Consider the following 26,682-nt stretch of genomic DNA (forward strand, 5'->3'; position numbering starts at 1 on the left):
AACAATGACCGGGCTTATCTCGGAAGTGAAAAAACTGCACGATTTAGCTTATCAGCTGGGTCTAGAAGAGGCTAAGGAAATGACGCGCGGCAAATATTTGAATATATTTAAACATAAATAATATTTTATATATATATTTGCAAAAACAAAAAAAAATAAAACTCGTAAAAATGCAATACCAATTCGTGTTCTTAAGAGCCATTTTGAGATGATTGCGTTTGCAATCTTAAGAATTCTCTAAGATCCATCTCGTGTATCTCTGTACATTTATGAACACAGATGGAAAAATGGTGCTCGAGTCACAACTAGACCCATATGATAGGATTCCGACCTGATGAAAAAATACATATATATATAAACATGTGAACTACATCTGTAGTATATATATACATATATATATATATGTATACAAACATTACATATATATATGTATATATATATGTCTATGTTTGTATAACATACCAGGAAATATGAGTCCGCATATCTATATAATAGAGGACTTCCGCTGTAACCTGAACAAGGTTCACAGTTTCCTTTGGCGCACAATTCAACAGACAGACCTTGGCTTGAATAATCCGAGCATTGCTGCTTAGGTACGAGTTTTAGCTGTAATGACTGTTGCGTCGGTGGTTGTGCTGGATCACAGGGTTTATCGCATTTGAACATCACACATAAACACTGCTTACAGTTTATGCTTTTACAATAGTTTGTTCAATTAATTATATATAATACCTTTTTGACCGGACAATTTTCCCCAGCCGACAATGGTGCATGTACTTTCCAAGCTGACGTATCTGTCTTCTGGTATAAAGCAGATTGGTTGCGCTGTGGCTGAAGAAGACCAGATATCATAATATGCATTCCATATTTAAAACCTGATTGTCGAAAACATTGTCATCCCACACATGTATATCTAAGAATTGTACATACCTGTAAAATTGATAGCCTTCTTCAAACGAAGTAAGGCAACGTTACTGGAAAAACTTGTTGCGTCATAGCCCGGATGTTTGATGACATATGATATATCGTGGCTACTGGTATTGTGTCCGCAAAATAATTTATTGCAATCTGGATTCGACTCTGTATTATATTCACCAATAAGCACAGAGCATCTAAATACGAATACGAGAACCATATATATATAATTATTGCATGCTACGATTTCAGGCTTAATTATCACAAAAATCGAAAATCTTAGCAACGATCTTTCGTTATACTATATATTTTCGACTGCTACATATACATATATATACATACAACTTGTATTTGTCCGATTTCGCGAGTGCGCATGTAGCTGTAGTTAATACTGTACGCTCATTAACAATCACGCCACTGCACGAGTATTTAATCTCACTCGTTAATGTATCTGAAAAACGAATTCCTGCTAACAAGTCTCAAAGCGCATGTCTTATATAACAAAAAAAGGAATATAGCTAATTGATCTCTCTGAGAATTGATCAAATAGATCTAAAATTCTTCCAATAGATTTAAATTTGAATATAATTTACATCGTATACATAAATGTCACTAACAATGAAGCCGCACAACTTTGTTGAGGAACTTGAAGTAGAGTTTAACTCTTCGGAAAGTTATCAACGACGTTATGTGACGCAATACATCTTAATCTCTCTCTCAACGTAAAGATTCGTAGAAAAGGAAGAAAGAAATTAGCCGATTCTGGCCCAAGTAGCACACTGACGTCATTAAACATCAAAATGACGTCGTTTTGATGTCTAATGACGTACGCTTGCTACCTGGGGAAATATCTTACGTATCGCGCAAAATATACTTGCTTGCAAAACCGATCCTCGCGACGAAGGGATACGATCCTAAGCCGTCCACGTTATTTCGAATAAGACTTTCCCCGCACTGAGAGCTTAATTGCGTCGGAAGTACATCATTCTGACTCGTATATATAGGTCTTGTTAAATAATTATCCACGCTACAGCAGATTTTCAGGCGCGTTCGATCGTATCCGCATACAGCTTGCCGTAATCTGTATATCCGAAAAAAAATCTACGTATGTAGGTTCGCCAAATACACCGAAATACGATTCAGTATCACGTTACCTGTGGGCGGACAGCTCCTGTCGTTCCATTAGGGATACAACCGCCGAGCAGTGTTCGATGAATGTGCATTTCTGATCGCCGGGACAGGAGAGAGAATTATTTTGGCACATAAAATATTGATTCTCGGAATACTCGCACGGTTTCGAAGTTACTATTGGCAGTAAAAGCAGCAGCAATAGGCAGCACATTTTTCTAAATATCAATATAAGTAGATGGTCACCTTAGGTATATAACAATTAAAATTCTCTACTTTCGTATGTAATAAAAAGGCGTCGATGTTAAAAAAGAAAATTTTTTTTCTCATAGAAGGAATAAGCGCTGATTAACTTTATAAAAAAAATGTTTCCTTCTAGAGGAAGTTTCTTGCTCTTTAAATTCGTTGTTCTTTCCGTCCACGACGGATAACGCAAGACACTGATGCACAGATTTTTTTCGATTTCGCAACCAACATCATCTGTACCGGATGATGAACTGATTTCGTTGCATCGCGCGCTTTTGTGCGCGACAGATAATTTCGTTCGTTTCTCTCTCGTTTACCTTGACTAGAGCATTATTCGCATATCCGGCGGAACTGCGATTATCACGCAAAAACGTACACGTATTACGCGATTAATGTGCGCGGGTTGCCGTTATGACTTTATTTAGATTTCTTAAGAAGATAACAGGAGGTTGATATAAATCGGATTTTTACGATACAAGTTGATTAACTCTAATTAAAAGAAGAATTAGATGTCAACAGCATATTGTCGCTCATATATATTATATTTCTATGAAATATATTTTACGAGATATTTATATTCTTTCAATTAGACATTGTCTGATTGCGTGAATCATCCACTTCTTGTGCGTATAAAATTGATTGTATATTCGTACAACGTAACTACACGAAAGGAATTGTGTGGAAGTCAAGACAATAAATTATTAAGTACTAGAATAAAATCTCTTTCGCTGTGTTCGGCATACTACGAATTAATTATTTGAGTGTATTGACGAACTTTGGTTTGTGTTTTTTTTTTTTTTTTTTCTTCGACTTTTACGCGAAATCTTAACAATGCGAATTTCGTCTCTCGTTCCACTCGATCGCAGTTTCGATGATGCCAGACGATCGGACGAAGTCGACGGCGACGATATTTGCCGTGTGTTGCCATTTACTGTTATACCAATTAGTAACATTGATGTTAATTTTCTCTGCCATTTGACGGATGCTTCCAAGTCGATTTAAAATCACGTCCCACGTGTTGGGCGTCAATTCGGCCATCGCTGATCTCGGTATCGCTCTGGGATGTCTGAAATTAGAGAAACGCGATTAACAAAGATATATACATATATTCAATTATAATATTTTATATATAAATATATAAAATTTAAATATAAAATAGATATATGTATAATTAACAAAGATACTTGTCAAGTGATGTAGACATGATCAAAAGTAATATCGAGTATATATATATAGGGTTTATAATTCTTGGCACAGCATCAGCTTTGCACGAACTTTACACACCCGAGACTCTCCGTTTCGATACGATTCAGATAATTGAACAAGTCTTCGATGTTTCTGACATTTCCCCATTGATGTGTCACGCAGGGCCAGACGCTCTCGTAGCGGCTGACGACTCGTTTCTCGTCGTAACCGATTATAAGTCTTTTCCCAGACGACCAGATTGTATTTAGCGTGCTGGTCCATCCGTAGCTCTTCGGCAAGTAATATCCGGCGAATTGTTCCTCGAGAAATCCGACGAAATCGTGATGCACTCCCAGATTTTTCCCAAAACCTAGTAACAAGTATGCAATTAAATAAAAAAGTCTTATGTTATTACGAGAAAGAAAACGATAGAGAATTAATTATATATCTTATTATTATATTGTAACTCATTATTACTGGAAAACAGTATAAAATAAATATTATATATCTACTTTATAATAATTATATAATAAATATTAATAAAAAAAATATTAATATTCATAAATTAGAAAGATATTAATAAAGATAAATAATTAGAAAGATATTGAAATATATTAATAAAATAGAATAATTATATAATAAATGTTAGTTACAATTTTATTATATATATATGATTATTTATATTTTTTTAATCATAAAAATATATCGAGCGATTTAAGGGATTATTACCAACGGGAAATTCCTGAACGTCGAATATCACGATCTCGTTTGTATTGTCGAGGAAGGCTTTCACCTGGTTCACGACGTTTTGCATAGGAACAGATTTGAATACTCCATGATTGGCCCACCATATCGAATTCGTGTTAGGATAATGTCCCACTCTGATGTCCAGATATCGAACCCCGTAGATCAATTGCGCGAGCACGTCCACATCCTGCAGTTTAATTATCCTAACGATTACCAGCAACGGTTATTCCATATTTAATTTTTATTTCTGATTTCAATGTGTTTCCTAGATCCTCGGCCATACTGAATTACGACAGCAGAAGCGAGAAATTAGGTGACATTTTTTTTAAGCTTCGTACGAGAAATAAATTAGTTTTCCCATCACTCGCGCATTTAATAATTAAATATATCTGAAACTAATTAAATATATCGTCAATTTTCGCTGAAATGTGAAATATACGTAAATTGAATTATAACTTCACTAATGTAGGATTCACTAAATAAAAGCATTCATTAATATAAAATAATTGAAAAAAGACGTTTTATATCGCGAATGATGATACATGAAATAACTAATTTATTTTCCTATCGCGCAAAAAGAAAAGAGTTCACGTAATTTCTCGCTTTATAATTCGATATGCAATGAGGAAACAGGAGCCTTACTGTGTAAACTAATAATGTTCAGAACTTTTCGCTAATTATTCGGATAAAATTTCACATTTAGGGAAACAGTTTCGATAAACTCGACTTTTATATATATTGTTAAATTTTCAAAAGATTTCAACCTTCGCGTATTGTTATACCACAAAGTCATAAATAATAATTTGTTAGTTATATAATTCTTGCCTCTTTCTGACGAAATTTATCAATTCGATTAATTTATCATTGTTATTCGAAATCACGGGTATTTTTGGATTTAAATTGAGGGAAAATTTGCTTTAAATCATTATAATTTACCACGAAAAATTAATGATAGAGATATATTTTGTATTTTAATTATTTTCTCTCTCGGTGCAATTGTAATAAGATTTCTTGCAGATTTATCTAAAAAAAAATTCACAATTCTCCAAGCAATTTACCTGGGTTATTACGAATCTCTCGACGATATTCTCAGAGTTCGCCCGCTCGTGTATCGCGTACGATGCAGAATCGTGTGTTCCTGGCAAAAACACCCTGCTCATCGGCAGTGATCCTAGGATATCCCTCCTCTGCGCCATCCAGTGAGGCTGCGTTTGCAGACAATTCGTCTGTCTTATTGTCCCATTTCTTAGCCAGGCGACACGGTACTCTAATAAAGCGAGGTACGAACAAATAGCTTAGATATGTCCTCTTAAAAAGAGTCTCTCGCCAGAGAGAGAAGGATAGCTAATCAAGACAGGTAACAATCTTGGTACTGTACACAGAGAGAATTTTCTTTTAGAATTTACTCTGAAAATCATGGAATTGTGAGACAATTTTCTCGGTGTACCCCGACAAAAAAAATAAAATAAAAAAAGAAAACAATAGAGAATCGTCTAATAATTGAACACAAACATATAGAAAACATTATATCGTCAGATAAAAGGAAGAGATTAGCGAAAGAGCTTCTTCCCCCCGTGCAGTTTTTACGCGAGATAGAGTATCGCTCGATCAGTAATCTATTTCGTAAAATTATGTAATCGCTTACGTACGTAGACATTGTTGAACGAACGTGAGATTCGAGATGGGAACGAATGCCGCCTGCAATCCGGTCCTCTTGATACCACTCGGCGCGTTTGGTATCAGGGTATAAATTGGCTCGAGGTCGTTCGTGGGTTCGCTCGGATAGCTGTCGTAAAGAGCTATCGTGTCGCCCGGTCGATACTTGACGTGGTTCCAATAAATCTCGATCTCCCGTATCATTTTCATGGACATTATGGGCGAGATAATCAGGCCGACGTGTGCGCGCTGGAAATCTGAAAAAGCGGAAGTAGCGAGTGTAAACAAAATATTTGCTCGAAGTGGCCCCGTTTTATGTGTCAATAATCCTCGTCCACGATTTAAGCGAATTATTTTGCTTTGCAAAATTAAGACGTGTACGTTTACATGATTATGCAAATCTTGGGTAAAGAAAATGTTTTCTTAAATCAAGTGACAGATAATGACATCGAATTTAATACACGAAAAAATAAAAAATTAGCCATCATAGCTAATTTTTAGGTGTCTGAATTTTAATTATGGTAATAATATTTTTAGCTATAATTTAACGGGGTTAAATTATAAATTATAATAATTTAACTTTATATATTAACTATAATTTGAATAATTTTTAATTATAATATAAACTATTTTTAACCATAATTCTCTATTAATTAAAAATATTAGGGACACCTAAAATTTAGCTATGGGAGCTAATATTTTTTCCGTGAATCAGTAAATTCGATGTCACATCTGTCAACATTCAAAGAAATATTTTCCTTATGATTCCTTGCTCGAGATTCATATAATCATGTAATATAAGGATACCTAAAATTTAGCTACGATAACTATATTTTTTCTTTCCGTGTATTAATACAAAGAAGCGGTGATTCAACATTCAGTGGATTGAGACATGGTATTATTCATCCGTGATTTTATATATTACTCACCGTTCCCAGTTTCCGGATCGCAGAATCCTCCGGTCGAAACGCAATCGACGATCGTTAACCAGGATAGAAGGGCGGGAACGATTGCGAATGGCCTCATTTTCGTTCGCGAGTTATGCAGGAAATCTCGTTAGTAAGTAAAATCTCTATCCGCCTCTTCGTCGTCGGGACGTCGACATTCCTCTTTGTGCCTCCACAGTCGTTTCAATTCTCTTTACCACGAAGGCTTGTTCAGTACTATAATATTACTACTGGAAAAAAAGATGTCGGCCTTCAACTTTGGTCCAGCGTTTTCTCTCGCGCAATTCTCGGGTTTAAAATAATTATCGCGCTCGTAAGAGTTAACAATCTCGTACGTGCTTCTGTCTTTTGGATGAAGCAACATTTATCAATATTTATGACATTTTATATTTTCATATTTTCAATTAAAAATTCTATCTTTCTCTGTCTTTTCTGATGAATTTATCAAAATACTTTGTTTTGTACACAAATAACATTCAACCCACTTTATCTTATTGAAAAATTCAGTTGTTTTTAATATATAAATTTTATTATTAAATATTTATCGCGTTGGAAAATCGACAATTAATTACATTAGTAATAATTTTCAAGCTTGTACTATTCGACGAAGATATTTGCACAAGTAAAATTGCTCCAAACAATTATTCCAAGTCGCAAAGTTACGGGACGTATCTCGTAACATAATATTTTTATCACTTATACAATAATCAGTTATGTAATAATTTCGGATAAAAGTATCCGACAAAACTTGCGTTACAATATTATGACACGATGATCGATCGACTGAATGGTCTTCGATTCTTCTCACGGTTCGGCGCACTCGTACCTCTCTCCGTTGATAAATCGTGACTGATCGTCGTACGTCGTGATCAAGTCAAGTCGTGCAAGTTCAAGAACAGTGCGATGACGACAGATTCGAGAGATAACTGCTCTAAGCAAAAAAACATTCGCATAATTTTATCCCGCTTCGTATATCTCTTAATAATGACGATTATCTTATCTTTCGCTCTCTAGTTACAAAAAAATTATGAAACTGCGCAATCTTCATTATCTTTATTAAAGAACGAATAAAAATGAGGAAGATTCTTTCTCTCCTCGAACTTTATAATTTTATCTATTTAATTAAGGCGATCAGTTAAAAAAAAATAATCAAACGAAGTATTTAAAGAATTTTCTTTCAAGTGTGTCAAAAAAGCAGAAATCGGTGTATCTAAAGAAAAAAGATGAGAAAGATTCTTTCTCTCCTCGAATCTTATAATTTTATCTAATATTTAATTAAGGCGATCAGTTAAAAAAAAATAATCGAACGAAGTATTTAAAGAATTTTCTTTCAAGTGTGTCAAAAAAGCAGAAATCGGTGTATCTAAAGAAAAAAGATGAGAAAGATTCTTTCTCTCCTCGAATCTTATAATTTTATCTAATATTTAATTAAGGCGATCAGTTAAAAAAAAATAATCGAACGAAGTATTTAAAGAATTTTCTTTCAAGTGTGTCAAAAAAGCAGAAATCGGTGTATCTAAAGAAAAAAGATGAGAAAGATTCTTTCTCTCCTCGAATCTTATAATTTTATCTAATATTTAATTAAGGCGATCAGTTAAAAAAAAATAATCGAACGAAGTATTTAAAGAATTTTCTTTCAAGTGTGTCAAAAAAGCAGAAATCGGTGTATCTAAAGAAAAAAGATGAGAAAGATTCTTTCTCTCCTCGAATCTTATAATTTTATCTAATATTTAATTAAGGCGATCAGTTAAAAAAAAATAATCGAACGAAGTATTTAAAGAATTTTCTTTCAAGTGTGTCAAAAAAGCAGAAATCGGTGTATCTAAAGAAAAAAGATGAGAAAGATTCTTTCTCTCCTCGAATCTTATAATTTTATCTAATATTTAATTAAGGCGATCAGTTAAAAAAAAATAATCGAACGAAGTATTTAAAGAATTTTCTTTCAAGTGTGTCAAAAAAGCAAAAATCGGTGTATCTAAAGAAAAAAGATGAGAAAGATTCTTTCTCTCCTCGAATCTTATAATTTTATCTAATATTTAATTAAGGCGATCAATTAAAAAAAAATAATCGAACGAAGTATTTAAAGAATATTTCTTTTAAGTATGTCGAAAAAAAAAACAGAAATTATGAAAGAAGAAATTCCAGGACACTGTCCCAATTATTTTACAATCGTGAGAGAATCTGCTTACATAGAATGTAACACTTAAATTGATGTCGATCGAGATCATTGAATCACGAGTGGGGGGCGAAGTATGAAAGGGGAGAAAGAAAATTACATATGTAGCGCGTCCCGACAATATTTCTCCGATGCTGATCCAACAACAAGTTCAGATCACGCGCGGCAGAGAAGATAAAAGATTTCTTATCGAAGATTTATATTACAAGGTCGGGACATGGCTGGCTCCTCTCCAAGGGTCCGAATCATCTTCGATCATTTTCGTTTCTATCTGCTCTCGGCGGAACATATTGTATTTCCGTGATACATAATCGTCGACAGACACGCGTGCACGAAAAAAAAAAAATAAATAAAAATAAAAGAAGAAAAAGACCGACCCTCACGCAGATGCGTGAAACTATGCGGATAATTTGGATGATCACGCGAAGCTTCGGAGCAAAGGAGCCTCCTCTCCCTTCGGTCGAAGTCACCGAAGTCTTGTCTCTCACTCAGAGAGCACGAATATCTCTTTCTCAACGAGAATACATTCTTTTTCCCAGAAGTAGCGCAACATACCAGGGATGGTGAATATTGTATAGCGCGGTGGAATATAATTAAAGGCCGCTAACAGCCCCCATCGGGGACGAGCGCCGATATCAAAGGACTTCTCTCCAGTCAAAAGGGGAAATTATTAGATCACGAAAGGAAGAGGGAAAGGAGAAAAAAATGGATGCAAAAAAAAAAGAAAAAAAAAGGAAAATAACAATAGAGAGAAAGAAACGAGAAAAGGGAGAAAGAAAGACGTCGAATAGTTGCTGTCTATATATATGTGCTTGCAATCTTATGTCGTTCTACTTTCTATAACGTTCGTATGTCACTCGTACCTCTTATTAATAAAGCTCGAAAATAGTTGAGTCATGTTGCGAAAGTAAGATCAACATGGATTTAATGTGTAGAGCCTCTTCAAGTTAAAATTATATAATAAATTTCTAAACAAAAAGAAGAAAATTATATAATTCTCTTTTTTATATATTTTTTTCTTTAGGGAAATTTAAATTACTATTATCAAAATTAAATCACGAATAAATCTTCGTAATATAATTTTGATAATTGTAATTTTAAATATTTTTTATCAAAAGAAGAAAAATGTGTGAAAAAAGAGAATTATATAATTTTTGTCTTTAAAATAATCTATTTGAAATCTATGCATATAATATACAAATAATATACAACAGTATAGACACGAAAATATTCTTGTATTCTCATTAGCAGTAAACTTTGCGTGACAAGATCTATTTATACATATATTTTTGTCAAGTAAAAATTAAAAATGTACAAAGCGTAAGAATAGTAATTGTTATTCGGTGTTAATGTGTGACTCACGAGATGCAATAACGGTTCGCAGTTAACACGTTAAAAATTACGAGTATTTTTTCACCGAGTAAATCGCCGGTATGCAAGAACCATTAAGCAAGAAGTGTTAAATAGATCTTAGCACGTAAGTTTAATGCTAATGAGAATACACAGGAATATTTGCACGTCCTGTACTTTGTGAATTATGCACAAACGTATATTAAACGTCTAATTTACGAGAAGATGTACATTTAAATATCGCGATAGAAAGAAAGAAAAAGAGAGAAAAATCAAGAGAATTTTTATAATAAAGTTAATCACGCGGAAATATGATGAGAAAAAAATATCTTTGTTACGTACCTGATTGGCTTCGACGTTTGAAGTTGGGATGAAGAAACACAGGCAATCTTCGCGTTACGGGAATATTTTTCTTTTTTTTTTTTTTTCATGCGTACATTGTAGTCGTCCACGTGGAGAGAATAATCCCGACTCTTTTATCAACGACTGTGTTACGTTTCTCCGATGAGAGAACGTGCGCGTCGAAAATGAAAGCGGAAACGAGGGCGTATATAGCAGCATATACGAACGTTAACTTGGCTTGTGTATCGCGCTTACGTAAAAGAAACATGTATACAGAGCGTTATTCATTTCCGCTATCGTGATCATGGTCGGTGATTAAATACTATGCCAGAAAAAAAAAAAAAAAAACGTATTGCAGGATGTTGCGAATACTTTTCAGCTACTGAAACAATAGAGAAAAATACAATATATACAATATAAATTTTATGCAGTGCAAATTTATAATAGAATGACATTAATAGAATTACTCAATGAATGACTAAAGAATTTCGCTATGATTTCTCTTTGATAAAAAATATAAAAAATAATTATTCTCTCCTTTTATATTATATAAAATTTCAATTTTCAATTGTTATAATTTTTCGTGTAAAAATATTATTTAAGATTAATGCTAAAAAAAAAAGATGACAAAGTCATTAACAGACAAGCATATTAAATCATTAAAAATATAATCAATTATATATAATATAAAATATTCCTTCACTTTTCGAAAAGTACAATATATCGATATTTTATTTGAACGATGTCTCTTCTTGGCAAGGAAAATGGAAGAATGTGAGAAAATAAGAAGAAAATGTATATGTAAACGTTCTTCGGGTTTTTTCTCATCTTCCTTTATTTTACAAAACTGAAAAAAAGAAAACTTCTGCGAGAGTAACAAACTTTTGGCTTATGTGACTAGTTGTAATACTTAGGCGGCAATACTAAATTAGTGCAGTGTAAGTATGTACATTTGTGTTTACAATGTCTCGAGATCGCGAGGAATCCCGCGGATTTGTTTGCGCAGAACAATCGTAACTTTTATCCTAAAGTTCAAAAACTCGCTCCTTTTTTGTAGCGAGTTTTCACGCTTAGAGCGTCACGCAAAAGTGTCCCTACGAGAGATACAAAGAGAAATCGCTATTTTTTTCCTTTTTTTCTTATTCGGAGAGAGTGCCGATATATCTATATATAATATATATATAAAGATTAATACGCGAGAAGGATAAATGTACAAGTGAGATCGGTAAATCTCATCACCTCTCAGCTCATCGTCTCGTAATTTCTTCGCCTGTATTATTCCGATTATCTTAATTTAATCTCTCTAAAAGTAGTATGCATATGTTACAGAATGTAATAAGTTACACGTGCGCGCATGGATTCATCGTGATTCGCCGAATGAAATTTTTTCTTGACACACGCGAAACGACATATTTCGATCATCAGTACGTCTCTCTTATGTACTTTTCCTTCTTTTTAAACTTGTTTAATGAATAATTTAACTTATGGATTATTTTATGGATACACGTAAACGCATTAAACTACTTTAAGATAATGTTCATAGTCTCTCTCGTGGAAGACACGGTATGGCAGGATTTTTCCTATTTTTTATTTATTTACTTTTCGATCAGGAATAAATGTATTTCATTTTTTTTAATGCAAGCCATACATGATTTTTATGGCTTTCCTTTGCGATGATCGAGTGTCTCCAATAGTCTTTTTTTTTTACACTTCTGTCGAATCAGTTTTTCTTTATTATACTGTTTGCGAAAGAATAAGAATTGATGTTCCGCAACTAATAACGTGTATTCCGGAAAACCACGAAGAACCGCCTTCAGGATGCAATTACACAATACTGTATTTATCGAAAAATGTTAGATAGTAGTGATATATTTTTTTAACAAACTCTATATTTCATATTTTATTTCGTTATTTATATAACTCGCCATTTTGCGGCTTTCAAATCGGTCTTGTGTTACTGATGACGTATCTTAATAGGAAAAATCTATCGTTTATTTATTTAAATAGTATTTTTTTTAAGGAAGAAAAAATTCAGTTGTCGATATAATCGACGATTGAAGAAAATTGAAGAATCAGATCCCGAATAATATATAAACCGTATGGACATTAGAGGAAAATCAAAAAGTACATAATGTACACACAATCGCGTATATAAATCTTAATAAATAATCTATGCGATAAAATACAAGGACGAAAGTTACTCAGCACTCTAAGTGTTACGAGACTTAAACTGCCTTTTAAACTGCCGTCTCTGTTTACGTTGTAACTCTTTGTCAATACTTTATGTAGACAAGGAATCATCGTAAATTTCAAACTAATCGAGAAATCGGACAGGTTCGTAAATCAATTCGCAACCATTTATGTATACGAATCGTTTCTCGATCTCGAAATCGCGCCGCAATTTTTTTCATTGGCACGCTTTGAATAATTTTCTTTTGATCGTACAAGTTGATAATTTTATACAAAATTAATTATATAAAGAAATGGTTGAATAAGAGCAAAATACTTACTTTGACAGTAAAAAAAAAACCACTAATTAGACGCCAAACAAGTATTACAACGCAAAAAGTATTATATAAAGTATATTATAGAAAACAGAACATGACATTCATTATTTTAAGATATTTTAATAATTTCAGTGCGCTCTTTTTCTTTTATCGCGAAAAGTTAATATTTAGCGATTGTAAAATTAGTTTCTTACATCTAGATCTCAATCCACGAATCAAGTCCATTATAGATATTATATATATTCGATTAGCAAAAAATAATCTTATTCAAATAGGCGATCTACTAATATATTATATATATATATCTCTCTTTCGTCCTTGAATTTTGCAAGTTTAACCCTATCTAACATTGAACTCTCGTGAAATTGTTTAAAAACTATCTTATATATTATACATTATATGTAAAATTAACCTACGTACGTATACATTGTGGATTATTTGTCTAAGACTTAATTTGCTTAACTTCCTTAGCAAGTAACAAGAAGAGAGAGAGTTAATCTGAGGAAAATCGCGAGAAAGTATATATCATGAGCTTATCGTGAGTCTTCTACAGGGTGTCCTAGGAAATATATATTAATATATAGCACGATCTAATTTTCATGACAATTCTGTATTTGAATTTTTCTTACTTTTTCTTAAGAGAGTTTAAGCACCACCATTACTATCATTATATATTTCATCCGCGTAATAAAATTTTATTATCCTTCTTTTATTATCGTTTTGATGTGTTTAGGTTAGACTCACTCTATGCATATATGTATATGATATTTATGTATATATCAATTCAATCGGGATGTCGTTATATCCTCGCGCGTTTTATTCATGAGCGGGTGATTTGATCGATGCGCGAAAAAAGAAAAAGAAGGAAAACCATCAATAAAACACGATGGCGGGGGGAGGGGCGGCGATTAATTTAAAGCTAAAGTCTTCAGTATCAGTCCATTGAAGTTCTCATGCACGTGTAAATAGGTACATGGTGCATGTGTGGTCGTACAAATCGCTACTGCAACTAGAAACGGTGATTAACCGAAATTGATTTTCCAGGATCGGTTCGCCATAATTTTCCGCGATAATCTATAGCGGCCGAACTAATTCCGATGTGATTTCTGTTTGCGATACTTTCAAAAAGCGTGTCTCAAAATTGACGGACAGTGGATTCAAAATCATGATGGTGCCTTATAAATGTTGATTTGCTTATAGAAAAAAAAAAATGTTACATTTACAATCAAATGTTGGATAAAACTACTTTGTACTAGTAGTGTTTCTCTTTTTTTGCAGTTTTTAGAATCTCCATCGAATTAATTTTGTAATTAATGTTATATATGTATTTATCCACTTTCCCTCAATTTAATGGTAATTCGGTGGTATAAAGTTACGTGTCGCATTAGCGAGGTACATAATATCCTATTCGATAGCGGGAACTCATCGGAATTATAGCGATTTGAATCCTGAGGCGCGATATATTTACCGAAATTTTTGCTATTTGAGAATTTTACAGGCAGCCATGACAAGAAACATATGTTCGATATGACATAGGGACCAACGACATACATACTTAAATGCGAGATAAAACTGAGAATTGGCAGTTTAAAATTGTAAAAGAGAATTGATTTCAGTCAGTGTCTTACTTCACGACAGGAACATTATTCAATTGTTCATATTTTATCACTGTTATATAAATGCATACAACAACTACTTCCGAAATCGAAGCATGTCAAAATGCGTGAGGATGGTAAATATACAGTATTATAAAAAAAAGAAAAAGAAAAAATCCGTTCCGAAAACATTTTTTTTCAACATCATCGAAAAATGCCAGTTTCTTAAAAAAATATATACGCATAAAATATGCGAGTTTCATTTTAGAAAATTGTGAAAAATCCCTTATATACAGCATATTTACCGAAAATCTTAAGAATATAATAACGATAATTTGTTTCTTAATGTATATATGTCGTTGGACGAAAATATATTTTTTAAAATATTTTATTTTAACAAGGATGCGATATAAGCCACGATATTATAGGAATAAATTAGTCAACTTTCATAAATATACGTATATAATTCGTGCGACTTGCGTCGCGTTTATGGCGTGTCATGGCATTTTTTTTCGCGCTCTGCATCTTCTCCAAAGTAAATTAAGACTCATCAAAAGAACCGGCGTCACTCGCTCCGTAATTCGCCTCGATAATCAATAACGCCGAGTTTAAAACTTAATCTCTTATACGTACTTAATTAAATACGCGGCTAATTAACTAATAAATCGAAGTGCTATACAAGCGCGACAGATAATATAACGCTTACTCAGGTAGGAGCTACACGATGTGTGTGAAAAAAAAGTTTTTTTAATAAATACACCTTAAATTTTACATCTTACCCAGAGGGAAATTCCCCTGGGCGCTATACTTAAATTAAGATAACATCGCGCAGCAATTATACAGATTAAGTGCTTACACGTAAGCTTACGTCATACTTCATATGGTGTAGCTTCATACGTTAATGCAATATAATATATATATGTACGTGTGTGTGTGTGTGTGTGTGTGTGTGTGTGTGTTTATATCATTAAAAATATTAGTTGTGATTGGACCATTCGTAATCGAGATATACGTAATAAATTAACTCGCGATTGATCCACTAACTATAGGATTTCCCTGAAATGCTACCAGATTGACAGGCATAAATTGACCGATAAAAAACCGATCAGACTTATATGCCAGGTCCAAAACAGTCACGGCACTCTATTATACCGAAAAAAAATAAATAATCGAAATCGGAAATAAAAGCGAAAAGAGTCTTTTCGCTTCTCTTTCGTTTCGATTTCTCGTATAATTACTATATCTTACAATCGTGCTCTCGACACATCCGCGTAAATTACGAGGAAACCCGCCAAAAATCGATTCCCCGCCTTCTAAGGCATATTATACTAGAATGAGAGAAGAAAAAAAAAAGAATATAGGTATACGCGTGCGTATTTATTTATATTTATATATTTACTCGCGTCTAAAAAAAAAAGATCATCCATTATCTCTATTCGTCCAACATTATATGTACACAGTTTTATGACGTAGAGAAAAATATAGGTCACTACTCTATTTTTTTCTTAAAGTCGAATGTTAACCGCGCGAGAGATATTAAACGTGAGAGTGAAGAAGAAAAATCGCGAGCATTCTATTAATGTAAAGATAAATGCGACTTATATAATTTTTCTCGTAATTATATATATTACATTGAGCGACTTCGTAATTGCAATTACAACAACTGAATAATCCGAGTATTTTATATTTATATACCTGTATTACCATATTCCCATATACAAGAGAGGATAAAGGAAGCAACGATACGGTTTTGCCGATTGCGCTTATTTGGTTTCAGTGATTAACGAATCATCCGCGCTCGAATAAATAAATATATTTCGCTTTATTAAACCCGAATAGAACGATTTTACGTCGCTGATATTATTTGGTGAAACGAAGCGTGAAAAAAAAAAAAAAAAAAAAAATGACTAAAAGCCTCAAGGAGGACAACAATTGAATATATTCTCATATTGTGCGGACGATAAACGATGACTGAACTTATATATTCGAGCAGATGTGTATCCTTTCGAATTAGCGAGAAGGTTGCATTAAATTTTCTCTCTGAATTATCTACAATATCTGTACGCAGTAATTTTTTATATCTTCGAAATTTATCGTGTAAGCGCAAAAGCACATCATTATTATTTTATTGAATTGCCGATTTATAGAGACATCCTTTTCTTGTCTTATTCGATTCACTGATTTCACGTCGTTTGTCGTCATGATTTGGGTGATTATAATCATGAAATAAAAAGTTAGAGTAGGCTGCATATAATGCGATTAATAATCTCGTTTTACGAGACTGACTAGGTGCGATCTTTATGGAAAAAAAAAGAGAAGAAAAAAGAAAACGATTGTAGAAAATAAAATACGACGAGAGATGCTGACTCGACGCGAATCCTTGAATCGTCAGCCTTGCGTGGCATATAAAATGATTCATATACGTTCGAGACTCTCTATTATATCGATACCCCCTCGTTAGAGCTTTCTTTTCTACTTCTTTTCATTCAAGGGCCTTCGGGATTTTTCAACGCGATCGATTGACCGGCGATTAAACGAGAAATTCAGCGACTTTACGACTTTATAAATCTCTGATTAAATGTTTGCGCTCAAGGGACGTCTTATAAAAATAATCCGGATTGCTCTTAAACGCATTAAATGAGTTGTGTGATACTCAATTATGTAATTGCTGAGAAAATGCATTTTTTTTATATTCAGGAAAGGAACTCCGGCTTTGATCAAACCCTCCCTTCTTTATAGGGGGATCCGATACTCGCGTTTCCTTACACATTCGAGACTGTCAAAGTAACGAGTACAAGAGAATACTCGATGAACAGATTTTTCCTCGGTATATACGTATAATAAGCGCAAAACTCCCGACGAAGGATCTCGAAAAAGAAACTTTGTACGATCGCGTGTGCGGCACTTATTAGAGACGTAGTACAAGTAATTTCGCTCACATTCAGAGAAGACTGTGGAAAGAAAATGGAAACCTCGTCGCGATCGTCTTATTAGCATGCGAGACAGCTGTGGGTCAATTATTCTGTTGTAATTTGACGTTTGCACGCACGTCGCGAGGGATTTCGAAAGAAGGACGGATAATTCTATAGTATATATGTCCTGCTGTTCGAAGAAAATGACATTTCGATGCATCTTCTTTTACCGCTCGATAAGGGAGGAGAAATAGATGAGAAATTCGAACGAAATCGATCTCGAATCGAATCGATAAAGAAAGTGGTGACGAAAAAAAAAAAAAGAAAAATTAAAACGAAATTACTTGCACTCCTCTAACATCATTTTTTTTCGCTGTTCGCGATGCGACGCGCTCGTTCTTTCTCTTCGCGGGGAGAAAAAAAGGCAGGAACACGATGATATCCTATTGCTAAGACCCTGATATAATTATGGTGCGCCTTCGTAGAGTGAGAGTATCGTGGAGAAAGCGGTCGATACTGTGTACGACGCAGTACGACGCGTTTTGCCATCTCGAAGGGAAAGGCTGTATATTCTACGTAGCCTAAGAGCGAGCTCTTACAATATAATTATAAAATATAAGCTCTATATATGTGTATATATATTATATATATAATAGGAAAAAAATAAATACTTAAATATATACATATATGTGTATATATATATATATATATATATATATATATATATATATATATATTACTTTTATAGCGACGCTACGGCAGGATTATAAATGTTACGCGACATTAATGTCAAAATTAATGATATATACTTAAGACAGCTCGACATGTACACGTATAGCATATAAATCATTCTCTCTTACATCGAGAGATGCGTGCTGCATGAATAATGAATTATTATTAATATATTATTATCTAAACGCGTCGTACCGCCGATTTATTTAAAAAATGGTCCATCAGCTGATCGGTCGGAATCCGATCGATTAATCGAGCCTCGAGACCTGGTTTTGGTTACGTTACTGTACAAACTTGTCTTTAGACCTTATTTAAGCTTACCTCTCGTTATGGTAAAATATTATAGCGTAGCGAGAATAAAATGCGCTCTCTAATCGTATTGCTATATGGATGAAACCGCTCGCGCGGTCGCAGATTTCTCTCCCAGATGCGAATTGCAACAATTGAAAAATATATTTATATATATAAATGTTGTGATATTTTCTTTTCTTTTTTTTTTTTCAATTTTTTTGCGTACTCGGTGACAGATACAAAGGTGAGCGCGTAAATAGCAACGCTTTTTTCTCTACACATAATTCGAATCGTCATAAATGCTTACATGATTTCGCTCTCTAATGTTTCAATCGTTTAATTAATTTTGTCCGAAATACTAAACACGCGAGATGAATCGTCATACTTTTTATTACACTTTCTATTTTTATATGAATAAATTTTATTTTTTTACATACTCAAGCAAAGCTATACGTTGCTTCGAATTATATAAGAGAAACGATACGTTTATTCCTATTTCATGATCTCACCTTTATACCATCACGAACGCAATTTTGCAAAAAAGAATACTGTGAGGCTTTTATACAGCTTCAAATTTGACTATCATCATAAAAACATCTATATATTTTTAATACCGCTGAAAGAGCTGGATAAAAATAAAAATTAGGTCCTGAAATACGTATTATGACGCGTATTCTTAACAAGAAATGATAATTTCCCATCAATTCGCCATATGTAACAAGAAATGCAAACGTCGAATTTGAGATAATGTTTAAAAAAAAAAATGCGTAAGTAAATATATTAATTTCACGTAATTTGACATAAAGTGCCACACACGTTTAACAAATTCTGCAGCTTTGCAGAATTTCACGAAATCAGTTGATCGCCGACATTATTAATTTGCGTATGGTAGCGTTAAATCTCTTATTATTTAAAGGAACTCTATTTATATTAAACCTCTTTCTATACGAATCGCACTGATTGTCGCCCCGTACAAAGAGAGATTTAGTTGATATATATATATATATATATATATATATATATATATATATATTAACGTGGCGCTCTTAGATATTCAGAAACCGTAATGTGGAATTTAGAGATTGGGATTATTACTTACTCGGGAAAGCGGTTTAAATTGCATTTCATTGCGGTACGCGTCGCAATTAAGCCGGTCGTTATTAGTAATTACTACTGTGCACTTAGTCTCGCTATATGACGCATTATTACTCTGACCAAGGGGGTGGGAAACCAGTTGGAGAGAACCTATTCGCGGGGAACTCGAATCTCCGGGAATCCTTTGTTCGCGCGTCCCACAATGTCGAGAGTTTTCTTCAAGTTCCTTTTTTTCCCTTCTTTTTCGCGATACAAAATTTTTTATCCTTACACGAGGGAATGGCTGAATCGCGTTTAGCAAAGATCGACACTCACCTCGATCGTATAGTATTATTATTTTCGATCCGAAATGGAGAAATAATCGAATCTTTGAATTTTTATCATATTAAAATATGTCAAATTGATCTCTGTATGTGTGTATGTATGCGTACGTCGTTTTCTTTCGTCAATATCGATACTTTTTATTTTTCAAAAATTAATTTTTCTAATTTTTCGAGACACGAGTCTTTGAACTTGATCGATCAATGAGCGACATCTGAAAGTTTCTAAATTGCGTATTCTTTCTCTCTTTCACATACATACACACACATGCACATTCTCTCTCTCTTTCTTACTACTAACATACAACGCCTTTTCATTATTATTAAATACCGGAAGATTGGCTTGTGCTCCTTTGCGGGACAACAAGATGATAACTTTTATACTGTACAATCATCTGACAACGGATACGATATATCATAAAAAAATTCGGTATTATACTTTCTTTCGTCATAAGCATTTCTCTATTATTTATACACATGCTGTCTCTCTTTCACTCCATCTTTCTCCCTGTCTCTGAAATCTCTATTGGAGATAGATCCTATCATAATTTTAAAATGAATTCTTCCAAGGTATTCTCAGAGTATATGTATTTGTATTAAGGGGAGAAAGAAAATGAAAGTTTTCACGTCCCTTCCGCAATCAAGATAAAGAGAGATACTCGCAATATAATTATAGATATTAATTTCAATCAATTTCTCTTAATACTAATAGCAATAACTTTCTCTTAACACTATTAGAAATGTTTATTCTTTCGATTGCCTTGAGTAAAAGATTCGATACTATTTAAAAATGCAAGAAATCGTGTAAAAAAATTATATAAATGAAAACAGGGGAGATCAGTTTGCAAATTTACGTAGAATATATATGTACACGCAGATATATTTCTACAATTATCTTGAATTTAGGTTTTTTTTTTCGAATTGCCGAATTAAATCTTTTGATTTTGAAATAATCCTACTTCACGAATTTTTTAAAAATTTTTTCAAGTGAAAGCGCAGAAGAGAGACGAATGTAATTCGCCGACAAAGATGCTCGTGTGTTAATTATTATATCAGTTCTATGTCAGTCGAAAAGTGTGTTAGTTTTGGGCGAGAAATTTGTTTTGCGAATCTCCCGAGTGTGTCATCAGGTATTTCACACGTGTACATAATCGTTCCGCAGTCTTAATTAATCTGTGCTCAGAGTGATTATCGAACCGTTTCGAGAAGCCACGGCGAGAGAGATTCAAGTAAATACGTCTAATGAAAACACAAATGTTTGGCGTATAGCGTAATAAATTCTCGTATTTTCACGAAAAATAGAGAAGAAATTCTGCAAAAAAAAAAAAGAGAAAACTAAAATATAGAGCAGAATATATATATTGATAGGACCCGTCTCTTTATATATCTCTCTCTCTCTTTCTTTCTCTTAGTGATTTCAATGTATTGCGTTTCTTTCTATCACCTAGTTTACTATCTACTGATTGTTTACGTCACCAATTCCGTATCTGCAGGCTAAAGAACATTCTATTCTCCCGAGAGGTCTATATAAATTTCCGTGTTGTGCAGAAAAAACTTAAACTTGACCGACATCCCTGATTTTTACACCCGCTCATTATTAACCCTTTCCTTCCTCCCCTATCTCTTCTTTCCCTCCCCTTTTACGGATTTACGCTACAACTTTTTTATAGAGACTGCGAATCGTAGAGATTGTAGACACGCTCTTATTGCAATAATTATCTACGAGGTACTCGCACCTTTGCGAGGAAGAAACTTTATGTGTAACTCTTTATTTACAACACTTGCGAGGGGTAAAGTTTGTCTTTTTCTTTTCTCTCTTAAACTCTCTCGATAAATTAATTATTACGGGGCTATATATATATATATGTATATTGCATCCAGTTCTGTTAACTTACTATATATACGATAATAACTGTACGTAATTAGAGTAACTATTTACAACCTTGAGATTATAACGTCTCGTGGACACACAAGGAACTCTGGTTTGCGTAAAATCATCATTCTTTCGCGCCTGTGTCTCGAATTGGGATGCTCGTGTTGGGATGATGATGATGATGTCGATGATGGTGATGATAATGATGATGGTGATGATGATAAGCTCGTGACAAGATCGATAATAATTAACGCGTGTTAATCGTGTTTATTTCTGTGTGCATTTTCATCCAAAATTTCTCTTCACGATGATCGAATATATGTTTATATATTCAACAATCGAGAGTGGAATGAAAATCCTAAATGCTTGATCATCCGGTATCAAAAGAGTGAAAGAATAAAATTCTCCTACACAGTTGGAAAATTTGTGTTTTCTTGTTAAAAACGGTTCCCGTTAAAATTTTTGTGTTAGTTAAATATTTAACACATTCATGTATTAATTTAACACTGTTGTGTTAATTAAACTCTAATGTTAAATTATTAAAACAACTGAAAAAAGTGTAAAAATAACACAATATGTATCTATTTTTAATTTTACACAATAAATATGTTCCGTATTATTAGTGACAAGATTTATCTGTTAAAATTTACAGGAAAAAAAGTTGATTTTATAATATATAAATTATTTTATAATATATATAAGTGGGGATGATAAAATGTAAAATTAACATATATTTTTTTAGTTTTTAATTTTTACATTAAAACTATGTTAATTTTACACAAAATTTATTTTAAGTTTACTTGAAGTTTGCATTTATTTTATGTTAAAATGTTAACAGTATTCGTGTCACCATATACATATTATGTTAAATTAACACAAACATTTCTGTGGACCTGTTTGGGACGTATTTGTTAAATTTAACACAAATTTTTCAACTGTGTAATAATAAGAGAGAAATGCTAGTAAAATAATTTGTTGAGCGAATTCCGTGATTATCCTTAAAACAACGGTCGGGAATAGCTCCTTCAGGACTTGTATACGCAAAGGATATAAAAAAAAATAACTCTGAAAGGAATGAACAGTCGATATACATGGCAGAAGGGGAGACTTAGAGCTTTCGGACGTGTTTTAAAAAGAGAAAAAAAAAACACGGATCTGCAAAGATGCAGTTTTTTCAATAGTAGGCTCAGATTAAAGGTAGAAATATATTACAACGCGCCTACATATCTCTAAATTTGATGGCTTCAATTAATAATATTACGAACACAACACCATCTTTCCCTCCTTGCATTGCTATCCACCAGTCAAGATCTAATTTACGTTTGGTCCGCAACGAGAGAAGGACACGAAGCTCTTGTTGCCGAACGAGCGACTTGGTAACATTCTTTTTTTTTTTCTCGTCCAACAGTCTCGTCAACAGGACCGCTCGCGTATTGCCCTGAGTATTTGTTTGTACAATTAATATCTACAGGTTCTTCCGCGAATCTCTTGTGTGAGGGCTTCAATCTTTCTCTCGCGCGCGCGCAAAGATTTTTCTCTCGCTTTTATAATTATATATATAATTTATATATATTATATAACTCGACTAATCTCATCGATCAAGCGGAACGTCCTCGAAGTTAGTTACATTACCAAAGTGCTGGAAACCGTTCTTGAAGATCCGGCCGCGACTGGTGCCCGCCTTCATCTGATCGAGCAGCGTCACATTGTCCTCAAAGTCCTTGACCCACCTGGCGGTCTCGTGACCCCAGTTGAACCGAATCGCCGCGGGGTTGTGGTAGACCTTCTTGTCGCCTTGCATACGTATCTCGATCCCCTCGGGCGAGTGGTAGAAGGACTTTTCACCAAAGTCCTGATTCAGAAACGACTCCAGCTCGGAGATGATCTCCATGAAGGTCGGTCGTTCGCTCGGCCGCCACTTGAAGCACTTCTCCATGATCTTCTGTACCGTCTCGGGACAGCTGCGAGGTACATGGAGCACCCCCTTGCGCAACACGTGGTGCAGCACCTCCTCGTTCGAGAAACCCTGATACGGTATCTCGGCGAGGGTGAGGATCTCGTAGAGAACGACGCCGAACGACCAGACGTCCGAGTCGGACGTGAAGACACCGTCCGAGAGATTCTCCGGCGCCATCCAGCGTATCGGCAGCAGACCCTTCTTGCCGATCTTGTAGTAATCGGTGTCGTAAATGTCCCTAGCCATGCCAAAGTCGCCGATCTTGCAGACGAGATCCTTGGACACCATGCAGTTGCGCGCGGCCAGGTCGCGATGAACGAACTTCTTCGATTCTAGATAGGCCATACCGTCCGCGATCTCCGCCGCCATTCTCATGATCCTGGACGCGTTCGGCACCAGCTGGGTGTCGCGTATCCTACGTAGATACGTCTTTAGATCGCCGTTCTCCATGAGCTCCATGATAACGAACGGCGGATTACCCTGGGAAACTACGCCCAGCAGTTTGATGATGTGCCATGTCGCGAAGTTCTTCATGACCGAGGCCTCGTTGAGAAACTCGTTCTTCTCCCGGGGATTCGCGTTCTCGGCGATCGTCTTGATGGCCACCTGCACGGTGCCGTCCAAGTAGCCCCGATACACCATGCCGAAGTTACCCAACCCCAACTCTTCCAGAATCTCGACGTTTTCTCTAGGTACTTCCCAGCTGTCGACGATATACTTGGTCTCGATGTAATCGGGATTCACGCTGGCTATCAATCGCTCCTGCGTCCGCTTCTTCAGGTAACTCCTGAGAAGGAGCATCATCACGAGCAGGATGATGAGTAGCGCGGATACGATCACTATCGCCACCATGATATAATTGTTGTCCGACAGACCGACGGAGAAGGTGATCATGTTGGTGAAGGTGCCGTCACCCGCCAGCGACGTGGAGCGCATTCGCAGACTGTATTTACCCGGACTGAGGTTCCTGATGTAATGATTGTTGTGCCTATCTTTGTGACCGGTGTACGGGATGCACTCGGTGCTCCTCTTCGCATCTTTCACGTCCAAGTTCGTATACTCGATGGTATAGGAGACGGTGAACGCATTCGGATCCTTAACCGATTCCCACATGACCTCGACGATCGTGTCGTTGGACACGTGGACCTTCACGTTAGAAATGTCATCGGCGTTCGGTCGTCTCTTGGTCCGGGCGTTCGCGTACTGAATGGACGAGCACATCGCCGTGTCGCCGTCCACTTTCACGCCGCACGCGACGATCGTGATGGTGTACAGAGAGTAGTGACGTAGTTTCTTCAAGTGAAACGAATTATTTCTAGCGGTGACGTTGTACGTGAACACCTCGGCGTTCACCTGATTAATCGCGATGTTGCTACCCGCAGTGGTAGAAGCAACATTCGTTGCTTCTTGCGTAGAGGAGGACAGATTATTCGCCAGGTCGTAAAACTTACTATCTGGCGAATTGTAGGTATTGAAGACGCAATAATCCTTCCAGCCGGGCGACAGGTAGCTGATGGTCATATTCACGTGGCAGAATATCTCGAACTGCTTGGAGGTCGCGAGCTTCGCGCTCGCGTCCTTGGAACAGCAGGAATTGGGATTCGCGATAAGCGGCGTCTTAATCGTCACCTCGTGTATCTCCTCCTTCTCGGTCTCGCTGACCAAGGTGTCGGTGCAATAGTCCCGGGAAGCGATCAGTTCCTCGTCGTCCGGTTGAATCGTGCCGGAGATCATGTAATAACCTATGGGACCGTTCGGATACGCCGGCGGGGCCCACTTGAGGAGGATCTCGCTGTCGCTTATTACGGTCGTGCTCACGTTCGTCGGCACCGAGGGTATCGCGCTCCTCGTCCGAAAGAAGATAATCTCCGACTGGCCCACTGGACTTATAAAGGAATTCTTGTTCCTCGCGGTGAATGTCTTCACGTACGCGGCGTATTTGGTGTACGGCTTCAAATTCATGATGTGCTTCGAGACGGTCGAGTTCCAGCTAGAAGTACCAACGTCCACAATCTGCCATGTGTTATTACCGCAGGCATTCGCCTCATACATTACGTTCTCATTCTCGGTCTCTATGTAATTTAGCAGATAATTGAGCAGCTGCTGGCCTTCCAACGGCTTGTAGCTATCCCAGTTCAGAACCACGTGATCCGCGCCCCGCTTCTTCACCGTAATATTTATGTTGACGATGTTGCAGGCCACCTTGTCGCCATTCGATTCCGGTTGTACCTCGAGATCCGTGAAATTGGTGATGTTCACCGTTCTACCGAATTGCTCTATCTTGGAGAGACAGAGCTTGGGATTGTAATGGAAGAACAGTCTGCCTCTCTCTATCGTGATCTTCTGCGACGGTGGAAAGAGCGAGGAGAGATTCGGATTGTCCAGGACCACGAAGCTCGCGTTATTGATGTCCAGAATTTCGCCCTTGATCACCTTGAGCTTCTTGAAGAAGTCCAGCGACGTGATCGGGAAGGAATGCGTGATCTTCACGTATTCGGTTATCTCCTCGATCAGACCAAACGCGTCCGCCAGTTCGTTCATTATATTCGGATTCCCGTTTCTGATTTGAAATTCCAGGGCGCCCTTGACCACCGTTATACCGCGAAAACTCTGAGCGTCCGAAATGTGACGTATGATAGCGCCGCTCCCAATTTTACGGCACTGGCCTTTACAAACCCGGCAGGTTGTTGCCTGAAATGCAAACAAAT

At 35.6% G+C, this 26,682-nt stretch overlaps 4 protein-coding genes across 19 annotated transcripts in view; 1 reads left to right on the top strand and 3 right to left on the bottom strand.

Annotated features, from left to right (window-relative positions):
- Nucleotides 1-197: 197 nt before the first annotated feature.
- LOC145941916 (chymotrypsin-like protease CTRL-1) lies at nucleotides 198-2,926 on the bottom strand. Its single transcript, XM_083048343.1, has 7 exons — nucleotides 2,070-2,926; nucleotides 1,794-1,996; nucleotides 1,258-1,366; nucleotides 931-1,112; nucleotides 733-831; nucleotides 463-635; nucleotides 198-331 (listed from the first exon to the last, which is right to left on the bottom strand). Exons 1-7 carry the CDS (start codon nucleotides 2,255-2,257, stop codon nucleotides 227-229), a joined length of 1,059 nt encoding a protein of 352 aa, XP_082904469.1. The 5' UTR covers nucleotides 2,258-2,926; the 3' UTR covers nucleotides 198-226.
- LOC145941913 (uncharacterized) overlaps nucleotides 314-26,682 on the top strand; it is a 246,211-nt gene continuing 219,842 nt past the window's right edge. For all 3 annotated transcript variants that reach the window (XM_083048334.1, XM_083048327.1, XM_083048328.1), the window contains exon 1: nucleotides 314-593. The gene's annotated coding sequence lies outside the window, so the exon portion shown is untranslated. The remainder of the gene's footprint in view (nucleotides 594-26,682) is intronic.
- On the bottom strand, nucleotides 3,071-10,975 carry LOC145941914 (PI-PLC X domain-containing protein 1). 6 transcript variants are annotated; one of them, XM_083048338.1, is made up of 8 exons: nucleotides 10,693-10,975; nucleotides 7,582-7,750; nucleotides 6,807-7,051; nucleotides 5,871-6,134; nucleotides 5,280-5,488; nucleotides 4,204-4,408; nucleotides 3,574-3,844; nucleotides 3,071-3,355 (listed from the first exon to the last, which is right to left on the bottom strand). In XM_083048338.1, exons 3-8 carry the CDS (start codon nucleotides 6,901-6,903, stop codon nucleotides 3,115-3,117), a joined length of 1,287 nt encoding a protein of 428 aa, XP_082904464.1. In that variant the 5' UTR covers nucleotides 6,904-7,051; nucleotides 7,582-7,750; nucleotides 10,693-10,975; the 3' UTR covers nucleotides 3,071-3,114. The 6 variants fall into 6 exon arrangements, with proteins under 6 accessions (XP_082904464.1, XP_082904461.1, XP_082904462.1 ...); XM_083048335.1 differs by having other exon boundaries at nucleotides 6,807-7,054; XM_083048336.1 differs by having other exon boundaries at nucleotides 7,577-7,750.
- LOC145941912 (insulin-like peptide receptor) overlaps nucleotides 15,731-26,682 on the bottom strand; it is an 82,265-nt gene continuing 71,313 nt past the window's right edge. For all 9 annotated transcript variants that reach the window (XM_083048324.1, XM_083048326.1, XM_083048317.1 and 6 more), the window contains one exon: nucleotides 15,731-26,665. In XM_083048324.1, the coding sequence (XP_082904450.1) occupies nucleotides 23,609-26,665 (3,057 nt within the window). In that variant the 3' untranslated portion in view covers nucleotides 15,731-23,608. The remainder of the gene's footprint in view (nucleotides 26,666-26,682) is intronic.

The sequence above is a fragment of the Prenolepis imparis genome, unplaced genomic scaffold, assembly GCF_030444845.1.
Source record: "Prenolepis imparis isolate NDT839.2.m4 unplaced genomic scaffold, iyPreImpa1.0 SCAF_10, whole genome shotgun sequence".
NCBI classification, from domain to species: domain Eukaryota; kingdom Metazoa; phylum Arthropoda; class Insecta; order Hymenoptera; family Formicidae; genus Prenolepis; species Prenolepis imparis.

Excerpts from the sequence above, each read along its gene's own strand:
- LOC145941916 (XM_083048343.1), bottom strand. The coding sequence starts at position 2,257 with ATGTGCTGCCTATTGCTGCTGCTTTTACTGCCAATAGTAACTTCGAAA. Across the intron at positions 1,367-1,793 it reads CGCGAGGATCGGTTTTGCAA|ATACATTAACGAGTGAGATT; the intron begins GCAAGTATATTT and ends TTCGTTTTTCAG. Across the intron at positions 636-732 it reads AAAATTGTCCGGTCAAAAAG|CACAACCACCGACGCAACAG; the intron begins GTATTATATATA and ends CCTGTGATCCAG.
- LOC145941914 (XM_083048340.1), bottom strand. The coding sequence starts at position 6,903 with ATGAGGCCATTCGCAATCGTTCCCGCCCTTCTATCCTGGTTAACGATC. Across the intron at positions 5,489-5,870 it reads GTTCGTTCAACAATGTCTAC|AGTACCGTGTCGCCTGGCTA; the intron begins GTACGTAAGCGA and ends TCGCTTTATTAG. Across the intron at positions 3,845-4,203 it reads CGTTCAGGAATTTCCCGTTG|GTTTTGGGAAAAATCTGGGA; the intron begins GTAATAATCCCT and ends ACTTGTTACTAG.